This window comes from Lepisosteus platostomus, chromosome 1 (genome assembly GCF_059453375.1).
Source record: "Lepisosteus platostomus isolate fLepPlt1 chromosome 1, fLepPlt1.hap1, whole genome shotgun sequence".
In the NCBI taxonomy this organism is placed as follows: domain Eukaryota; kingdom Metazoa; phylum Chordata; class Actinopteri; order Semionotiformes; family Lepisosteidae; genus Lepisosteus; species Lepisosteus platostomus.
In genome coordinates, this window is record NC_142611.1 from 12841017 (window position 1) to 12861679 (window position 20663).

Genomic DNA, 20663 nt, shown 5'->3' on the forward strand with positions numbered 1-20663 from the left:
GTTCACACTGGAGAGTGTGGCAATTGGCAGCTTGAGAAAACTAGCAATGCCAAGTAATAAAATAAACACAGAAAAAATGTGTTATGTTACGGATTTTTTGTTTGGTTTTGATCTTTTTTTCTATAGCCCTCTAAACATAATTTCAACACACACAATAATCCCGAAGAACGACCTAAGAATGAAAGTCTACTATGGAGGCGTCTTTAGCCAGGCTGTGTATTATGCAGAGAGACGCTGAGACACCTACTGTACTTGTCAGCAGCAGTGAGCTGAGTCTTCAGACTGAAATACTTCTTCTTGTGCTAAGCAAGTGTTCAGGGCTTTTGCACAGAATCGTACTGAGACAAGCAGAGGATACGCAAAAAACCACAAACAGGAGGCTTTGGTAGAAAATGAGATCTACCAGACCATTAGACCTACTTCCTCTTTTGGAGACTCCGAGTCCAGTTTGAGGGACAGGTACATTACTATGTGAGGAATGTTGCCGATAGACATCTGGAGTTCCACGGCATCTTCACCCCACAAAAGCTTGACCAGGTTGCTCACAGGTTGCGACGGTTTACGGTTGAGATGCTCGGAGTCGGTCCCTTCAGCATCGAAGGAGGCGGTCTCAAACGTTAGCTTCACCTGAGTAAAAAAAACAATTCAACACAGTCAGATTTTTGGTGTAAACGTTTCCGTCATTTTTTTGGTGCAACGTCTTTTGATGAATTGGGGAGAAAAAGCCACGCCGAGGTACATTTGTACCTGGGGTAGGTGAATCACATGATAAACATAAGAAAGTCTGCAAATGAGAAGATGCCATTAGGCACACATTCAGCGGCTCATTTCGATTTTAGTAACTAGGTGAGCAGCCATTTCTAGTAAGAAGCAAATACACACTACAGACAACATGGTTGGGATGTTTGTTCCAGACTTCTACAATCTCTTATGTAGAAAAGTTCCTTCTCGTGAAACAGTGAAATCCAGTACACGGGCAAAGAGGCCTTGGGAGTACATTCCTGCAGACAACGACAAGCAGATGGCTTTGTGCAGCTGTGTACAAGACGCTATACAGTATGTGTATGTATCACAGACAGTGATCATGTTGAGAGCATGTAGCACCTTCCACTGTTCTTCGTGTCAAGAACAGATAATAAGAAACCTTACACAATAGGAGGCAACGGGCTTTCTAGCCCATTTGGTATTTAGTAGTTTACTGATCCAAGGATCTCATCCAGCTGTTTCTTGAAAGAATCCAGGTTATTGACTTCATAACATGGATGGTTAGCTTGTTTCACATTCCCCCAACCCTTGAGTGCCTCTATAGTAGCTCTCAGTTTAAAATGAAAAGCCGCATGGTTTCCACTTGTATCCTATTTAAACACGGCCACTGGTACTTGATTAGGATATTTCACACTGCAGCATGTTTGATTTACAAAAGGAAAAGAGAAAAAGACACCTGACTTCTTGACTCAAGAAAAATATATTTTGGAACTGTGTCATTGAACTCCTGATAAAATAAATTAAAGTGATGAACACATCGCCAAGCAGAGATGAACAGATGAACAAGCAGTGGCATGGATTATAACAAAAACTCTTTGAGCGATTTGAAATAAGAATAACTTTGCTCATTTCAGATGCATGCTGGAATTTTCCTCATGTGTTCTTAATTTCCGGTCTGGCAAGAGAGCAACAAATAAACATTTTCAGTATAAATATAAAAAAAAATATTTTCCATTTGTGATTCATTCGGGAAAAAGAGTTCACGTCATTTAGGAAGTGTAATTAATAACATAAACTAGAGGAAGACATTCTGCCCATCTAGTAGTATTAAGCCTATATGCCTATCCTTAGTTATTAGTTTATAGCTAATTGAAGCAAGAATCTCCACCTTTTTCTTAAAAGAAACTAGGGTCTTGGCCTGATCAACAGGGCTGGATAGCTGGTCCCAAACTTCCTGGATACTTTCATTATATTAAAGTTCCCAAATGTATGCAGCTAAAAAAATAAACCAAGATGTTACTATTGTAATTTGTACACATTTTGAAACATGCAATCAATGGCATGAGCTGAGTAAGGCAGGCTTTGATGTCTGTTATGAAAAGCAGTAATTTGGGTTTACTGTACCTTGTTAAAATTTAGAAGTAGTATAAACTCACTAAACCAGGAAAAACACAAGCTTGTATGTACTGTATACAAACAAAACAGCTCTGATATTTAGAATGATAACACAGTGTACATAGCCCTGTTTCCTACGAATAGAGGCTAGGGATGATACAAGGTCTGCATATTGCATAGCTTTATGCAATACACATGTATGCTAGAGCACAAGGATTACTGAAAAGTGATAGCTATTGTGAGAGGATTTGGTAAACAGATTTCTAAGCAGTGTTACAAATGCTAACTGACTGGTTTGGTCAGAGACAGACGTTTATGCATGAGAAATCGAAGCAATGCGTTTTAATGAGGGCACCAGGGCTGCTGGCTCATAAAATAATGAATTAACGGATGATAGAATGATGACAAATAACTGTTCCATTGTTAATATGGCCGTTTCAGCTTTATGAAATGTCCCCTTAAATACTGAGCTGCAAACGTTTTTAAAAAAAAGTAAAAACTCTTAGCCACAGCTGGACAAAGCGCCACACCAGTGTCTTATCCTCCATACTGTAATAAAGCTGTCTGAGTCGAGGGAAAATTAGCTTGCTCAGCAAACACACATACTGTACAACCCTTGCCAGAGTGATGCTCAGCCGACCCCTTCCGTGCAGTCATGGAATTGCCAGGCTCAAATGTCAGCGCAGGAAATGTAAACGGACCCGCCGGCACTTCACACTCTAGTACGCGCAGCCAAGGTAACTTGAAAATCGAGAAACGTTCGGCCTCCAGTCTTCCCATCCTCTTGGCTGACCACTACTGACGTGCACGAGCCGTGCGCATTTGGACTTTGACTAAGCCCTCGCTTCTGGGCTCTTTCCATCCTTGAGAGTTAAAATGGGAGCCTGTCATTAAAGGCTTCCCTGCAATGGTTTCAGCTGTCACTGTCCTCTGCAGACTCACTCACCCTTGATCATCCGATCCTTGAAAATGGTCAGCATCAAACCAAGGAAGCTGCATTAATTTCTACTTTTGCACAGCGCCAGATGGGAGATAATAGCAGGGGCCAGATGCACCATGATATCATGGTTCTTAATAGACGGCAATTTTTATGTACTGACATATGGAACTACTTCTTGAATTTCTAAGCACTAAGACAGGAAAAAAGACACAGAAAAAGAAATGTAACAGTTCCGATTCACATCGTACAAAAGTAACGAAATTACACAACCTTACTTTGACACAATACATGGCCTTTTAAAATCTTCCATTGTGTGCTACCTGCAAAAAGCAAACTTTTAATAAGAAAGACAGATAGCTGGTTACTGTCCGTTCTCAAAATTGAGAATTAGGAGCTGCAAGAGCAAATGTCCAGCTACATTTTAAATTCACTTTCATTTAACACCTAACCACATTTACTAGTGACACTACCATTCATAACCTGTCAGTGCTTTTTAGTTTCTAACTCTCCTTAGAAAAGTGATAAAGGTTTCACATTTGTTACCTGAAACCTGACCAATTAAACAATTAGCTGTTACAATAAAAATAACTGCAGTGTTACAGTACATCCTGTACTGTTAATTACTATAACGAGGCAAGCACATAGTGTATGCTTCGTATCCAAGGACAGTGCATTTAAAAGCATCAGAGGACAGTTGTTTTGGAGTTATAGGATTTTGCTTTCACTGTTTCGCAGCAACCACTTACCAGAGCACACAGAAACATTAAACACTAATCAGCCTCTCTCAGGATGTTTAATATGAGCGTATTACTATAAAAAACGACTGCCTCAATAATGGTTTGCTTAAGCAAAATAATAAAGGAAGCTGTTTTTTTTTAATCGTTGGGCCTTGCATGTTGAAATACCCAAGCAAAATTAATGATCTTAATGATACGGGAGGAGGCTGGGGTTCACTAATTCAAACAACATTTCCTCGCTCTTAACAACAATTATTTCCTTCCCTCCTGGGGCAGCACATAAGAGGGTGATTAACAAGTCAGCTGGCAAATGCCCATATAGGAAAGAAGTTAGAAAAAAACCTGGGAAAAAGTTCAATATGGCAGGTAAGGCATCCAGAGACACATTATTAAAAGAGCACAGAGCTCACCACTTCAAAAAATTAACACTGATTTGTACCACATCATAAAAGAGCAGCATCTCGCATCCCCCTTTCAATATCTCATCCCCTCACTGCAAGATCTTGTGCTCCTATTTACAGAGACTTCCAGTGTAAAAAGCAGGTTGCAAAGATACAGAACAAAAAACATTACACCCTTTGCATCTTTTGAATGCACTATTTGGTTGCGCCTTCGGATCAATTGCGCTGACAAGGCTGCAACATAATTGTGCTCTTCCTGTGGTTTTCTAATCGTGCCGCTACAGCTGTAGTTTTTTGCCATGACTGGATTAGTCACTGCGCACCGTATAATTTTAAAACCCCCTTTTATGGAGTAAACGGAGACACAGACAGAGATTGCAGCTGTAAAGATGAAAAAAATCTGTCTATGCTTAAGGTTTATGAAACCAACTAAAAGAGAATGTCCGCCTCCTGAAGCTGTTGGTTGTTTGACAAGAGTTCTGCATGGCCACAAACTCCGCGACACTTGCTTGTGAATGACAGCCGTTTATTCTCGTCTGCTCAGCATCTTCGCTTTGGCGAAGCTCGGGTATGATGAGCTGGCGGAGATGAGCAAAATTCTTGCCCTGTTTGAGAGAAAGGTACTGTAATACTGTAGAGTCCCCTTCATTATGATGGAAGAGAGGTACATCTGCAAAATGACAAATTATGTACTGTATGTTTTTCCCCAACTAACCCTGGCGTTACTTAACGATTAGATTTCCCTCAGCTGAACCACTGACTCTTCTCTTCCCTGACCCAGTTTAACAGCAACATTTCATAAGCTCATTTTTGCCATTTTATTTTTACCACTGACTTTAAGACCCTTTATTGAAGAAGGGCTTTATGGATGAGGAACACAATGTCAATCCTTATTAACATCAGGTTAGTTGCTGCTTCATAAATTGCTGTGGGGTACACACAGCGAAGTTTACGTGTCATACTTGCTTACTGTGATTATCTACTGTGCTCTGGTTTATACTCAGCAAAACAGCTTATACTTAAAGTAAATTGGGTCTATTTTCCCCGTTAGCCATCATTATAACAGTTTTCACTTACCTTCTGGATTACGAAGCATTTAAAAAAATATAAATTTTGTGTAACAAAACCTAAACTTTTATCTTTGTGTCACAGGAGAGGTCGGGGGAAGAAAACTAGAAGCACGAATACCCACTGGAAAATTTTGTTCTTTATGTCTATTATATTCCTTATGCCCTTCTCTTATGGACAGTTCAGTCCTACTCTCTTTAGCTAAATATGTGCCTCTATGATCACGGACTCCCAACCCTTTTACATAATGTCTGTGCATTTTTCACTGACTTCCTGCAAGAACATGGTGATTGTGTCTTAAGACTATGTGTAGAAAAAGTGAAAGCACACTGCTTGCATCTTTTAAAACACAAGTGAGTCAGTGTATGCCAGCAGAAATTTAGGATGCTCTCATAACTAGTCAGCTTAAACACTTCTTAAGGAGCAGTCTTGAGTCCCTCATGAATATTTTGGATTCTTATGATGGCAAAGACAAATGTGACTATTTCCATCACATTTAATAGCAAGGAACAAGCAAGTTATAGACACTGCTTCTTTAACACTGTGATTTACGAACCTACTTAGAGCATATTAAAAAAGTTCAGTGCCTGCAAATTCACTCTTGCCTTGTTCCCTCTGTAGGCAGCGCAGTTCAGAACTGCTCATCTAAATAACCACATTACATTTAGAGGACCTTTTAATTGCTAAGAACTTTGGCCGCTATGGTTTCAGTGGTTAGGACTGAAGATAAAATCTGCAGAATTTTAGAACTATGTATATAATTTACGCAATCATAAAGTTCCCATCAAAAATATCCTTTGTTTTATTCCCCCATTTTCCTCTGTAGTCTACTGTGTAGTCTGGATTTTTTTTTTTAGATGAAAGGACAAAAGCACACAAAAAACGCTATGCATTCCCGATGGGAAACCAAAAGTATTCACAGCAGAAATGAAAACTTGTACAAGCAGTCATGTGACACCTACTGTCACACCCAGTGACTGCAATGACAGAAAGTAGCAGTGCTATCCCAAGTCTGTGGAAACTTCGAAGACTGATCAAGCGCAAGAGCTGCATTTTCAAATGTCCATTGGAAATAAACAGCTAAGAAAAAATGTTGTCCAGCATTTCCTTGCAATGATTACCTGTCAACTGGAACACTCGCACAGTTGTGTCAGATTTCATTCACAGATATGCTTGTTAATGCCTATATGAAGTTATAGTTTGATTTACTTTTTCTTTTCAGTCCATCTTTAGAACGTTTTCTTAATAAGGGTTTCATCAGCCTAAAAATTCCTTAAACTCCTGGTCTAGTACATTTTTAGATGATTAGAATTTGTACATTTTCCACTCTCCAGTATATACATGTGAGTGCATGTCTTTGTCCTGCAACGTGAAGGTGTCTCATCGAAAGTGTACTGCCTTCCTCCCCCTGCCTGCTAGGTTAGACTCCACAGTTCACCACATCCTTTAAAGGATAAAGCAGTTACTGAAAAGGAGTAGATGGATGTCTGTTTAATACAATGACACAGTGACACATCCTTAAGGAAAATAAGGACCATTCTCTTTCAGTAATCTCACAGGAAAAGTTACAAATGTGGAGAAACCTCATATTAAACTTTAGAAATCAGAAGATCTTACTCTCACAAAACAGGAAGATTTATGATTAAACTGAGTAGTCAATTTCTAAGTTCTAAGCTTAACTACTTAGATCTGTTGTTTTAAAAAAAACACCATCATAGCCTGTTATATCATGTAAAAATATTTTTTGGAACGACAAAGGGCTTCATTCAGCGAACACCTTAAAGTGAATGGAAGAAGGCAATTTTCTCTGAAACATAAACTGAGCCCCTCAGTTGTGAAACTGTGCAGAATCTTTCTTAGGAGGGTAATTAAAAGTCTTGCAAGTTTATTTTTCATGATTCTGGGACTTTCACTGCATTCCTCTAGTAACGGTGCCAGCAGGATGTCAGCTGTGTAGGGTTCTGTACCGAGAACACAGTTTCATACCTGTGTAGGCCCTGGGATGCAGGACAGGACCCTTTCAATATTCTCCGACGTGACATCGACATCGTTGACCGCTACGAGAACGTCTCCTGCAAGAAGAGAAAACGAGGTCTTCAGGGGGCATGGAATCCTCCAACAGCTCTCACACCTCACATCGTGAGAAAAGCAGGAGTTGAAATATTGATTTCTGCTGTGTTTAGGCAAGACCTGACACCACCTCAATGATCTGCAGGTCTGTCAGGACATTTTGGAAGAGAAAAAAAAACGTATCGCCGTTGCACTTGTGTGGAGTAACATGGCCTTCCATGATAACATATCCATTATAGCCATGATATTGTACACAAAAAATGTACATGAACAGCACTCATTCCGCAATCAGACCGCAATTCTACTGTACATTGTTGAAGCAGATGGTAAGATTAAAAGGAAATCCCACTGTAAGGATTCATCTCAGTTGAGGTCACATACAAGGCCAAAGTATAGAGGTTGGGTTTGCAAATAACACATTTTCATTAAAAGACACTATGCAGACCCAGGGACAACACACAGGATAAAATCATCTGAATAATCTGAAAGCCACCGCCTGGCTGAACACTTCCCAGCCGTTGATTCTTCGCAGAGTTGTGACACCACTAGGGGGCGCAGTAGTGTGGCAAAGTTATCTTTCAATAGGCAGGTCCAGGGGAAACAGACACAGAGGTATGACAAAAAAAACATGCTCTTTATTTACATGGTCTGAAACACAAAGAGACTGAAGATCGGCCATTTCAAGACCGCCTCCTCGCCCATGAGCCACACTATCATGGGGAGGGCGGTGGGACAAACAGGACGATTTTCTCCCTCTCGGGCCGTCTACCCGCTGTCTTTCCAGGTTACCCTGGCAGCATTCTGCCTTCTCTGGCTGGGGGCCCAGTCGATGGCCTAGCTACCTTTTCAGTCTTGCACGGAAACCTTCGGAAATGTCTTGCAATCTTTTGTTCCTGCACGTGCAGTACAACACAACGCTACTGAAAAATTCAAGAAATAACTCCCAGCAAGGAAACATCTTACATATTTGAGCAGTAATACCCCGCAGCGAGGTCTCTTATCTACCTTGTGATTTATGATGACAATTACCGAGGCAGAAAAGGTATTTCTCTTATTTGATTTCCCCACAAGTAGGAGATACAAGTGGAGAACAGTGATGCATGATTCATTTATTATAATGTGTGTTCTGCTTTCAGTTATATTCTAGCTGGCTGTGGCTTGAGAATCCCAGGGGAGCGCTGGACTGGCAGAGCAGAGTTTGGGCTATCTGAAGAGCTGGCTGCGGCCACGTTTGGTTGCTCAACGAGAACTCCTATATCGTAGACAAGCAGAACCACTTGACTTCCAAGTAGCTCTTAACCTTTTATGACCCCTAGGAAAAGAGTCAATTTCCTCCTGGAAGTATGTCCCCTCAAACCTTTTTTTAATATCTCTGGAAATGTATACAGTAGATGCCTGGTTTATGGCTTAAATTAAAGCTAAAACATCAATCTTCAAGCTCTGCACAGTGGCTACAGAGTTCTGCTGCACACACTGTGTTGTCTCTCCACAGGTCCATGTGGCAGCTGAACCTTAAGTTCATTTCACAAAGATGATAAACAAAGGAATGAATTTCATGACTGACGGTAATTTCCCAGTAGATACCAATGTATACAGAAAGAAAAAATACATTTTTCCCAAGTATAATTCCCTATGGTAGTACAAATCAACATAGGATCCTTAAAAGGTTTCCAGAATCTCTTCTTCTCCGGCCAAATAGTGCATGAAATCAACACTCTTGAGACAGTGGATCTGCCTCTAAGAGTTCTGCATTTATTATTTTATAAACCAAGTCACAGATCTGACAAGCGGTAGAGATATTCCAAACCGAACAGATCAGTCCGATCTCCCACTGGCCTAGGACCGCCAAAATAAACCTTTGCCCCTAAGAACCAGGCAGTTTCTTTCTATGGCTAAAACGCCACAACTGCTCATTTGTACATCTTCTGAGCTGCACCTTCTGCATACGTTTACCTGTAGCAGTGCAGAACGCAGCAGCAGAATCACCCATTCTGAAGTATGACATAAAATTAAATAACAATATTGAATGTACTGTATAAATCCAGAGATATAAAAAGTAGTTGCACACAAAGTAGTTTACATTTTAAGGTGGGGGGGGGGGGGGGGGGTTAGGTGTTTATCCAGAAATCTACCAGTTACTTATCTGAAATATTTACACAAGATACTGGTTTAAGCATGAACAAGGGTTTCCCCCAGGAGGCCCTCTAAATGCTCACTTATGTGCCTGCTTCCCAGAGCATTTCAGCTGGCAAGCCATTGGCCTCTTCCCCGACAGCTGAAGTGGCTGAGCTCTAGGAGACCACTTCACAGAACTGGCAGCACAAAGCGAGAGGCAAGACGAGTCAGCCCTGAAAGAAAGCCTTTCAGACACACGCATATCTGTCCGCGCCGAGACAGAAACTGCTTTTTTCTTTCGCCTGTGCCCAGGCAGAACTGATTTTCCATTCAACGCCAAAATCTATCTGGTCCCGCAGGACTCCAGAGGAAAAGGCTCAAATTTTAAACTCCCATTGGAAATCGGTTCTTCGTATTAATTCCAGTTCTTTGAACAGCATATGAAAAAAAAACAATAGTTAACTTATAAAGTAAAAAATATGACATGTGTGCTTAAGCACTGGAGTAACTTTTTGCTCAGCAACAAACCACAGATATGAATGAAGGATCAGCAAAGTGTTATGTCCAGAGTTTTAACTTTGTCCACAAAGAAATTTAACAATATACACCCATTCCCCAACATACATGAGGGTTATATTCCGCCTTTACGTCATCTAAATTTTACTTTAAGTTGGAAGCTACATTTTCTTAGCCGTTATGCGAACACATACAGTAGAACTGTTCGTGATATTTATAAATAGGAAGACTTTATGGGAAAAATTAAAAGACTAATTAATATGATTAAAGATGTAAACCTAAAAATACACAGAAAATAATAAATGAAACATTAGAGACAGAGAGAAAAATTATTTAACAAATTTGAAAATGTCGTATATTTTAATAACTCTACACCAACGTTCCCAATCCTGGTCCTGGAGACACCCACACCTGTTGGCTTTTGTGCCACTTGAGTCCTCAGTTACACAACCAAACCCTTCATTGAAGTAATAACAATAAAATTAATTTGAGCTCTTTGTTCCGAGCTCTTTAATATGTTGGAGCTTTAGCCATTGTATTTTGCATGTGAAAAAAAATCCCAAACTCGCAACTAGAAACAAAAGGCAAATATTAAATTGAAGCAACTTCTTAGATCAAGTAAGGCTTCAATTATCTAATTAAGGAGGGCTGGGATGAAAACCAGCTGGTGTGTGGCTCACCAGGACCAGAACTGGGAACACCCGTTGTAGTCATTACACACGAGATACAATAAGACAATCCTGCAGTGACAGGACTGCCACCCCCACCAGTGATAGTCCATGGACAATGTATCACATTGTCCATGGAAATAGGTCGGTAAGACTTTTATAGGACCTCACAGACAGTATACCACTTTACTTACCTATCAGAATCTGTCCACATTTAATTGCTGGACTGCCTGGCACCAGTCCGTGCACAGCAAGCCTTTCTTCAGCACAGGCTGCTTCTGGCTCCTCTCCTTTACCGACTACCTTTCTGGCCCAAGAAGGATGATAAACAATCCCCAGCAAGGACTCCAGCAGACGACTCCCCTCCGTTGATAACAGGTTCCCCAACCTCTTAGGGTTCACATAAACGCAGACATCCTTCAGCTGCTGCTGCACGAGAACCCCCGGCCTCTGACTGGACTGGTTCTTGAGAATCGAAGCCGGCTGGGAGGACTGGCTTGCATTCTGGCACCCAGAAGGGCCTTTATCATCGTCCGTCCACCTCCGGGAGAGGCGTTTCCTCCTCAGGATCTTGGCCAGCCGTTTCAGTTTCGGCTCCAGCTTCGCCCCCTCCTTGCGCCTCTTGCCGTCCGTGATGATCTCGGCTTCCTTGTCGCTGAAACGCACATGGTTGGCCGCAGGGCCTGGCGCGGCGCCGGACTGGGCGAGAGCGACCTCCTCCTCTCCCTCACTCAGCTCCAAATAGAAGAGCTCCCCATTCTTCTGGACATCATCCAGCCATTCAGGCTCCACGTCACTGCCACAGAGAGAACAGCCAGGAATCAGGAGGCAACGTCGGAGAGTATATAACCTTAATTACACCTAGGCCAGGATCGTCAGCCCTCAATATGTATAATAGTTGGTCTGATGTCAAATCAAACAACTAATCCAGCTGGGTACAATATCGGAAGCCCTTTTACAGATTCGCAAAGACACAACATTACAAGCCGCCTTTCAGATGAGACGTTAAACCGAGGTCCTGACTCTCGGTGGTCATTAAAGATTCCCGGGCACTTCTCAATGAGAGTAGGGTGTTATCCCGGTGTCCGGGCCAAATTCCCCCCCTCGGCCTTTACCGTGGCCTCCAAATTGCCCCCATGTGTGATTGGCTTGCACTTGCCCTGGGATGTACTGGCGTCCCGCCCAGGGTGTACCCTGCCTTGCGTTCGTTGCTTGCCGGGTAGGCTCCGGCTTCCCACTTATGAAGCAGTTTGGCAAATGCCATGACATGACAACACTACAAGCAGCAGTGTTCCACCATGCCCTTACTCTGCGCTATTTAGCAGCTTCTGCACCACCTTATATCACTTCATTGGCACGATGGATAATTTACAGTGTTGCCTTAGCAATAACGATTAGGAAACAGTAGCTTTTCTAATACAGTTACACTAGTTAGAAAATTAGAACAATGTATGAAGACGGAGGAAGAAGGGGAAAGGAAAGAATTTCAGTGCCCTCCATTGATTAAGTACTTAATTTTTGCTTCAGACTAAATCAGTTGGTGTCTGTGATGATGCAGTTTATATAAATGACATTATACATTTTTTTAAGTAATTCCATACATACATTTAATAAGAATGGAACAAAAACATTTCATGTTCATCTTTCAATTTCAAGTGTCAATAAGTATTTGGGACAGATTCACTTTAAGTCAGTTTCAGAATTTGGTTGAAGATCCCTTAGAGCCAATAACTGCATGAAGTATGTGACCCACTGAGCTAAACACTCTGTGCAACCACTTGCCACAATCACTTTGAGTTCTTGACTGTTCTTGGGATGATCCTGGAAAATCATAAAGACTGCCATGTAAAATGCACGCTCAATTAGATTTACATCTGGAGATTGAGTTGGCCAGTCTAAGATTTTCCATTGTTTTTTTTCTACTGATGAACTCCTCTTTTTTCTGCTGGTTCCACAGTCCATTTAGTTTGGGTCACTGTCATGCTGCATAGTAAGGCACCACCGTGAAGAGAAGCATTTATTTCTCAATAAGAAGCCCATACGTTTCTGTAAAAACTTTGAAATTCATTCTGCTGCTGTCATTCTTAGTTACATCATCTATAAAGAGGAGTGAGCCAGTTCCAAAGACAGCCAAGCATGTTCAGGCCATGCCTTTATCTCCATCATGCTTCAAAATGTGCTGTTAGGTACAAAGATCAGCAAAAGAAAGTTATGGAACAAGTTTTAATGATGGGACCAAGATACGCCTCGACCAAAGTGGTACAAAAACGACTGAAAGTATGGAGAAAGAAAGGAACTGCAGATGCTGAAAATAATACCACTTCATCTAGCCTGGGCCTGCATGGTCACCTCTGGAATGTGCTCACTTTATTCAGGATGTAACTATGGATGGCAGCAAAACTGATTTCTGGATTTACAAGAACTTTTTGGCCTGGAATCAGTCCAGAAAAGAGCAATCAGATACAAGCCTAGGCTTCCTAGACAAATTCCTAAAAAATATCCTTGGATCAATTATCTACTATCATCCAAATGGCTTCTTCATTTAAGCTTTCTTATGTACTTGTATACAGTATGGGAAAATAATTTGGGCTGCATTTATAGTATAAAACCGTGTCCCTACTGGTATCTCTTTGAAATGACCCCTTGTGTCGAAATGCTAAACTCAATGTTGCACATTGCTGGCCATAGTAAGTGTTCACTCCAACACCAGCAATGAGGCACAACACCCTTGGTAAAAGCTCTTGTCTCGAAACAAGACTAGTCTTCTTACCTGTGATTCCACATCCCAGGCTGATGAAATGAATAAAGAAAACCAGCTAAAGAACGAAGACGTCCTTCATGCTCAGTTCTCAAGTGCTGGCTGTCATATAAAACACATGAATGTAATCCATTGGCGTGTGTTTTCATATAGTCCATTTTCAGGTTTGCAGCTCTTACCCACAGAGTATTTTTCAGTATCACCCACACTGCTAACACAGTATAGACTTTGTATTCAGCTACTGTACGTCTTTCCAGCTGCAGTCCACGAATATAATCATCCTATCAAGTGTGTATGGGTTCCCTTCTTGACAAACACGTTAAATAGGTTTAAGGTTATCAATAAAATGCCCAACCCTGCAAACCTGCAGGTCAGAACTACGTTTGATTTAATTGTACCCACCTCTATTCCAACCATGCAAGCAGGTCTCACAAAGTGCTTACAAAATTGTTATACTTAATGTCCAAAAATCAGATACTGCCATGATGCTAATTGACTCAAATTTGTTGTCAAATTCTGGCCGGATTTGCCAGATTTGATTTCCCTCTAAATCAAACTGAATTAGAGGGATTCACTTTTTTAACCTTAGATCATAAAGTAAATAAATGAACAGTGACGTGGACATATCTACAAGTTACCTACAGAATCCATTCATAAAACAATTCTATATATATATAAAATAAATCTTAGACTCCATTTTGTGTGGCTTTTTTTAAATGTCTGCAAAACGACGTTCACAAGACGGTCAAAAACAATGTATCTGGAGGGCAAGAGATGAGAAAGTGGTAGTCTACACCCCCTAAAATAAAATGTTCTAGCTTTGCAAAAAGAAAACCAAAAATCTAGGCAGACATTTGTCTTTCTTTAAATTAAGCCACGCCACTCCTGTGGTAAGGAGCACTTGAAACCACATCCATAAATTTTATAAAGATGGTGAATGGCATATAATTATTTATGAAGGTTCACTTTCCAAATTGGAAACAGAGGGCTTTTTTTTTGCATTAGACACTGAATGAAAGCTGCAGGATACAGTACAGTAGCTCTTTTTTATATTTGCTCTCTACAGTAATTCAATTTATTTAAACTCCATGTTAAATTAAGCACAGATTATCTTTTTCAAGTGATCTTTTTAAAGTGAGAAGTTTTGAGAAGATAAAGTCAACATCAATCCCTTGCTCAAAGCATGATTTGTCACACAAGAAAGTTGAAACTAATACGGTTTACGACATGGGATCGAAGCTGTAGCCTCTGGCATTTGCAAATCAAGACCAGCCAGGAGAATCAGAAAGCAAGACATGACTAAAAGAATATAAAGATTAAAATTGAGAGGAGGCCATCTGCTAGTAGCTAACTGATCTGAGAATCTCATTAAGGCCATTTCTGAAAGAAGTCAAGGGCAGCTGTTGTGACAATCTGAGCAGCTAGTTCCAGATTCTTGGAACAACTTAAACGTGAAGCTGAAACATATTTTCTTTATTTTCAGCGGAGGTTGCATGAAACTGGCCTCAAAGGTCCAGTTTCTGTGTTTTCCAGCCCAGGCAAGTCTCTTCCTCTCATTCTGCACTGTTAACAATGGTTTCCTTGCAGCAATTTGTCCTGGTAGGCCAGCTTCACGCGACCTCCTCTGAACAGTTGATGTCGACACATTGTACTTCTAGTTGCATTGAGCTCAGCAGTTAGCCACCGGTTTCACAGACTTGTGACTCTAATGAACTTATTCTCTGATTCTGAGGTCACCTTTGGCCTGTCTGACCTTTTTCCATCCTCGCGAGTTCCGGTTTCTTCATATCGTTTGATAGTCTTGGCCACGGCAGTTACTGACACTTGCAAAGTTCTTGCAATTTGTCTTAAAGATTGACCTTCATTTCTCAAAGTAATTATAGATTGGAATTACAGACTTTTGCCCATGCTCCCTATATTTATAGTAATCGTGGACCCTCACCTGTTTACCAATAATTGGTGACAAAAGGTAAATGAGGTAACATGCTAGTTAACTGTGAGTTTACAAAGACAATTTTAAACTTATTTTAGTGTTCTAACACCATGTTATACACATTTCTAACTTTAAACTAACCTGGGCTTCAGACTGAAATCCGCCTGCTTTGGGTGTTCATTTTATTGAAAATCAAAAATTAACATTTTCAATGCAGTTTACTTCAGATTAAAAGAACACATCTCATGTAATTAAATATTAAGTGCTTTATAGACAAGTTTATACAATTTAAAGCAGAGATAATCATAAACCTGTTTCAAGGAGGTGTACTCAAACTTTTGACTGGTACTGTATATTTTTGCACCTATTCTGTGGAAGCCTAGAAGACTGAAAATCAAGAGACATTCTCTGACACGGACATCACGAGACATTCTCACATGGACATCATAGTCGCCTTTACCCAGAGGACTCAAGCAGATAAAAAGCTGTTAAATGTCTCAGCCCAAAAAGATCAGTTAAGTCAGGCTTAAATTAAGTCTGTACAGCTGCCCTTCTGCTCATCACAGCCCTTCTAACCCCTTAATTTTCTCTTCTTTACACTCATAACAAAAAAGTAAAAAGTAAAAGCAGACTCCGAGATGCCCAAAACCCTTGAAGCCACCAGGATTTCAATCACTTAGCTCCCAGAGAAGAACTTAGTGCACTGAAGCTTACAGAAGTTACTAGGTCACAGAGGCACACAGAAATTGTTCACACTGTTTGGTGTACAGTATCAGTTCATTCCATTTGTCTTTGGTGCTTTGGAGCTGTAGTTCAACAATTCACTATTCACATGACACATTATCCTATGTACAGTACATGATCACCTCAATAACCGATGGCTCAAGTGGTGCACTGTATTCTTGTTTCCTGCCCTTCTAGTAATAGCTGTCCCCTACCTTGCAGAACCTCAAGCTTTTTTCACTGGCTAGGAAGGCCAACAAACACGATAATTAGCAAACAGCACTCCTACAGTAGGACATGTAACAACAGCAGGTGACATAATGATTTTTGCTGCCCTCAGTAAAATCCCCACCCTGCTTTCAACTGAGAAAACATTACATTTAAAGGGCAAATCCAAATGAATATACACAGGAAGACAAGGCCACAGAGAGCGAGATCAAAGAGCCCCTATACCAGCAAAGTGAAGGAGATGATTCAGGCCATGTGTGGATGAGAGACAGACAAAAAGCAGGGCCATGCTAATGAGGGTATCCAAAACTACAGAGAGAGGAACCATCAGGAAAGAAAGACTTTGCAGTGAGGATGGCAGGTGCTCAGGTGGGACAGATCTAATTACAGCTCATGCACCAGTGCCTGGAAGAAACGAAAGAGGAGAACTAATGGAAGAGACAGAACCATCAGTAGGATACCTTCTGAAAGCTTTAACATTGCAGCATCCCAGACGTCACAGCAGAGCCAACAACCACGACAGGAGAACTCAGCGAGGTGGAAAGCAGCAGCACCAGATGAAGATGCAACAGCACTAATGACAAAGACTAAGGGAATTGTTCAGAGAAATCACGTAACAGAAACAGAGACTGGTAACAATACAAAAGGTCCCACTGCAAGGACTGGAACACCAGAGCTATTAACACAAGCACTGCCCATTGGTTTGAAGGTCACAGAACTGAGGGTTTGAAGGTCACAGAACTGAGGGAAATTCTGATAGTCAAGGCACAGACAGAAGTACTTTAAACACTCAATGAGGAAGGCTGCTCAAAGAAGCAAAGAAAAGGTACTGTAGGCGCTTTTGAAGATGGTTCAGCTGTTTTTTTCTCAAAAATAAAAAACCACCATAAATTGTGCGTGTTCTGCTGGAATTTCTCAAAAGCCAGGAGATGAGACAAGAGTACAGGATGGAGAAAAAAAACACTGTAGTACAAATGACATTTTTATACAACTGAGCCTTAATCATACTGCACTCAAATTTCATTCTGGGAATTTATCTGAACCTTGCATATCTAAGAATCATTTTAGATCAGCACACGAGAGAAAACCCTTCTTTACCTGTTTCTAAAACTTTATTATCACAAATTAAGTTAGTGTCTTAAACCTAAATCTCATATTTAAAGGCCTCATCCTTGTACCTGATAAATTTAGAAATTAAAAACTAAATTTAGAAACTCAAACTCAATTAACTTCATTTTATTTCCAATTTCAAGGAAGATGTCACAGTAATGAAAAAAGTAATGAAAAACAAATACAATACCTAAGTTATTCCAATAAAACAGTTTTAAGATTACAGTATGATGTATAAATATCCACGAATGCCATCAATCCAGGCTCACTTAACGCCATATTTTAGTGTTACAGTACTTAGATTAACCTGTACTAGTATTATTCTGATATTACTACCTTTCTGAGTGAGAACTCTAGAATTTACACTGTCATACCAGTAACTCGCTGTACATTATTACTGCAACTATTTTGTATCGTCTGCTTTTTAAAGCTCATGACACGGTATACTTTATGTAAAAACAAAAACTAATAAAAGACGTTATCAGTAGTTGGCAGCATAGAAATACTTCAGCCGAACTCTGTAGTAAATATTATTCACAATTACACTACAACAAAACATCTAAGCATATTTTCAGATTTCAGCTCGTAATTCAGTTAATTATTTTCATCAGATTTATTTTTGCTACGTTGTGACGGTATCTCACTCTGAGTAATCGGAGGGGCTGTAACTTGATGTAGTGTCACTCTCATAGCTGCCTTCGTCGTCCTCCGGTTGTTGTTCTCTGTATGGACCGGGGGTGAAAGGAGACTCGGAGGATCGCTGGAAATCTCGAACCTGGGAATTCATCTTCTGATACGCATTAACACGTTATAGTAACGCATACCGATCTTTCTCTAAACTGTCTACAGTACGTTACTTTCTCACGTTGACAACTAACACTTCGCCATATTGTCCCGCATACGGGTTAGTTTGAGTCATGTGACAGGAATGCCGCCTTTCTGATTGGCTAGCAGCGGGGTTGCCATAGGCACAAGGAAGCCTTGACAAGCATAGAGGCAGGTTACAAAGGTGTGAATGGATAGGTGTCGGCGATTAAATAAGAAATTGCAGCAAAGCCATTTCCTTAGTTATGCGTTTGTGACACTTAGTATACACACAAGTATATACAATTGTGTGTACTTAGCTGTCTGTCCTATTTAACAATCTGTGTTATTTGTACTGTACATATATTTCAAAATCATAAAAAGATTATTTTAATCGGTTGCTTTTATTTAGTTTGGGAGTAACCTTATAACATTAACATAATAATAATGTCTGTACGGTAGAATACATAGAAAGTATTGTGAAAGTTGAAGTAAACTTTGTAGTAAAATTTGGCTTTACATCATTAAGAAAATATTGTTTAAAAATCGTTATCTAAAAATTAATTTTCTTAAAACATTAAAGTGCTGCAAAATATTCAATTTTTTTGTCAATGCGGTAAAATTTTTATTATATCAGCTATTTAATCATGCTTGAATACGAGGTGTGTGCTTACCACGGTTGACAGTTTGCAACTTATTTTCTTGGTAACCTCACTGTTGGCCTGACGCCAGAGGCGTGGATGGCCACAGTGCTGTAAAGCCTAATAGTTTCGACAGAGAGTAGATGTATTTCTTGCTTAACGTCTAATGCTACCACTTGCGGTTGTCTTTTGAAGGGTTTTTATGGACTAAACTGGATGCTTACCATTGGTGTTCTTACTGTATTAAGAACATTCAATGTGTACGGGAAAAATACAAGTGAAATGTTTCTTTTTACATCTCAATAAAACTTCGGCCATTTGGCAGCAAATTCCCCCTGATGAAAAGGCACAGTACAGTGTATTTCCTTGAGAAAGCTAACAGTAACGGACGGCGATGTTTTAGTTTCCCTATGGTTTTACAGTAAGAGAAGGCAATGTTAAAATAAATTCGATATCATTACCCTTTAAAACACGTCATGCACAGAAAAGGTTCTGGAGATGCTTTCCAGCTGCAAATGCTAAACGTTTAAAAATAAACGTATCTTGATCATCGTTGCCACCCATTACAACTAGGTCAAATACTGTATTATCAGAAAAAGGAAATACTGTTTTTATGTTGAATTATGTCAAACTGGCTTCATGTCTTGTGTAAACAACGCAAGTAACGTGACTGTTATTTTGAATGCGAATACAATTAAAAAATATGTTGCACCAAGCAAGACCTTAATCCCCAAGTATTCATTGACCAGTGCATGAATACAAAAACTATGCGCACTTTCTCCCCACATCTACTGTACAATCTGTTAAATGTAACGTATATGGTTAAAAATTCATTACTTCCCCAAATGCCAAGTTACTGTTGTTGGAGAAGAGGACCAAGGTACACTGACCTGTAGAGAAGCACGCTGCGCACAGAATCGAAATCCTCTAGGTTCTTTGAACAGGGTCTTGATGTTCTTCCATCTATACCGACATTAAACATTCTTTATTCCTGGATCATGTTTCCACGAGGAGCAGATGCTGGAATTAATACCAGTTGGATACAAACCCATTGCCTTTGAGCGTTAAGGTTTAGCAGCTATACGTTGGCTGTGCCGCGACGCCAAAATCCCTCCCATCGCAGTTTTTGCAGTTTATGAAGAATAGCCCCTTCAAAGACCGTGGCTCTCGAAGCGGTGTTTTAAATTGTGTTAACAACAATGTAATCTCTCGCTCTGGCAGTCGGCGGTACATTCCAGACTTTCTCGCCTTCAAACTGAATGAAAACTCCTTTCAAATAAGCTTCCCCCCCAATTCACACGCCAGTCACTGACGGTACAAAGCTCTCCTTTACCACCCGTTGCTTTGAAGGCAAGGGAAGCGGCACTAGAGTCCTTCACAGAGCCAGGGCGCAGTCGTTAGAATAAATACCGAGCGCCAATTCTGGACAAGCAAGATCTGTGCTCTGCGGTAAAGGGATTACTGCCTTTCCTCAATACTAAACTGAGTTTTGTATTGAATTGTGTTAATCCGCAGCCTTTACTTAATCGTTTAAAAGGCGACTACCAGACGAAACGTGGTATGCACAAACATTTCACATTGAAAAAATACCCCTCAAACTCTCCTATGCATAAACAAGAAGTGCGCATTCACGCCTTCAAAAACTATATACTGTACAGCGTAACCAGTACAGATTTTATGTAAATAAAAATCTACAGTACATTCAAGAAGCGTTTAATCCAGTAATGCCAGAAATATTACTTTTGTCACGATTTTAGACATTCTTTATTACTTTGAAAAATGTTCATTTCTTTATCAGATGTCTGCTCATAGATATACAGTATCACCCACAACAGACTTGTGGTTGCAAGT

The 20663-nt window shown here is 40.3% G+C and overlaps 1 protein-coding gene across 3 annotated transcripts in view; it reads right to left on the reverse strand.

Annotated features, from left to right (window-relative positions):
• Positions 1–20262, reverse strand: part of intu (inturned planar cell polarity protein) — a 32850-nt gene extending 12588 nt beyond the window's left edge. For 2 of the 3 annotated variants that reach the window (XM_088624694.1, XM_088624684.1), the window contains exons 1-4: positions 18012–18286; positions 10810–11411; positions 7233–7318; positions 421–627 (exon numbers count right to left, since the gene is read on the reverse strand). In XM_088624694.1, coding sequence (XP_088480820.1) covers positions 421–627; positions 7233–7318; positions 10810–11411; positions 18012–18154 — 1038 coding nt within the window. In that variant the 5' untranslated portion in view covers positions 18155–18286. Of the gene's footprint in view, positions 1–420; positions 628–7232; positions 7319–10809; positions 11412–18011; positions 18287–19702 lie in introns of those variants that run through there. The other variant, XM_088624696.1, reaches the window with a different exon arrangement.
• Between the last annotated feature and the right edge of the window lie 401 nt (positions 20263–20663).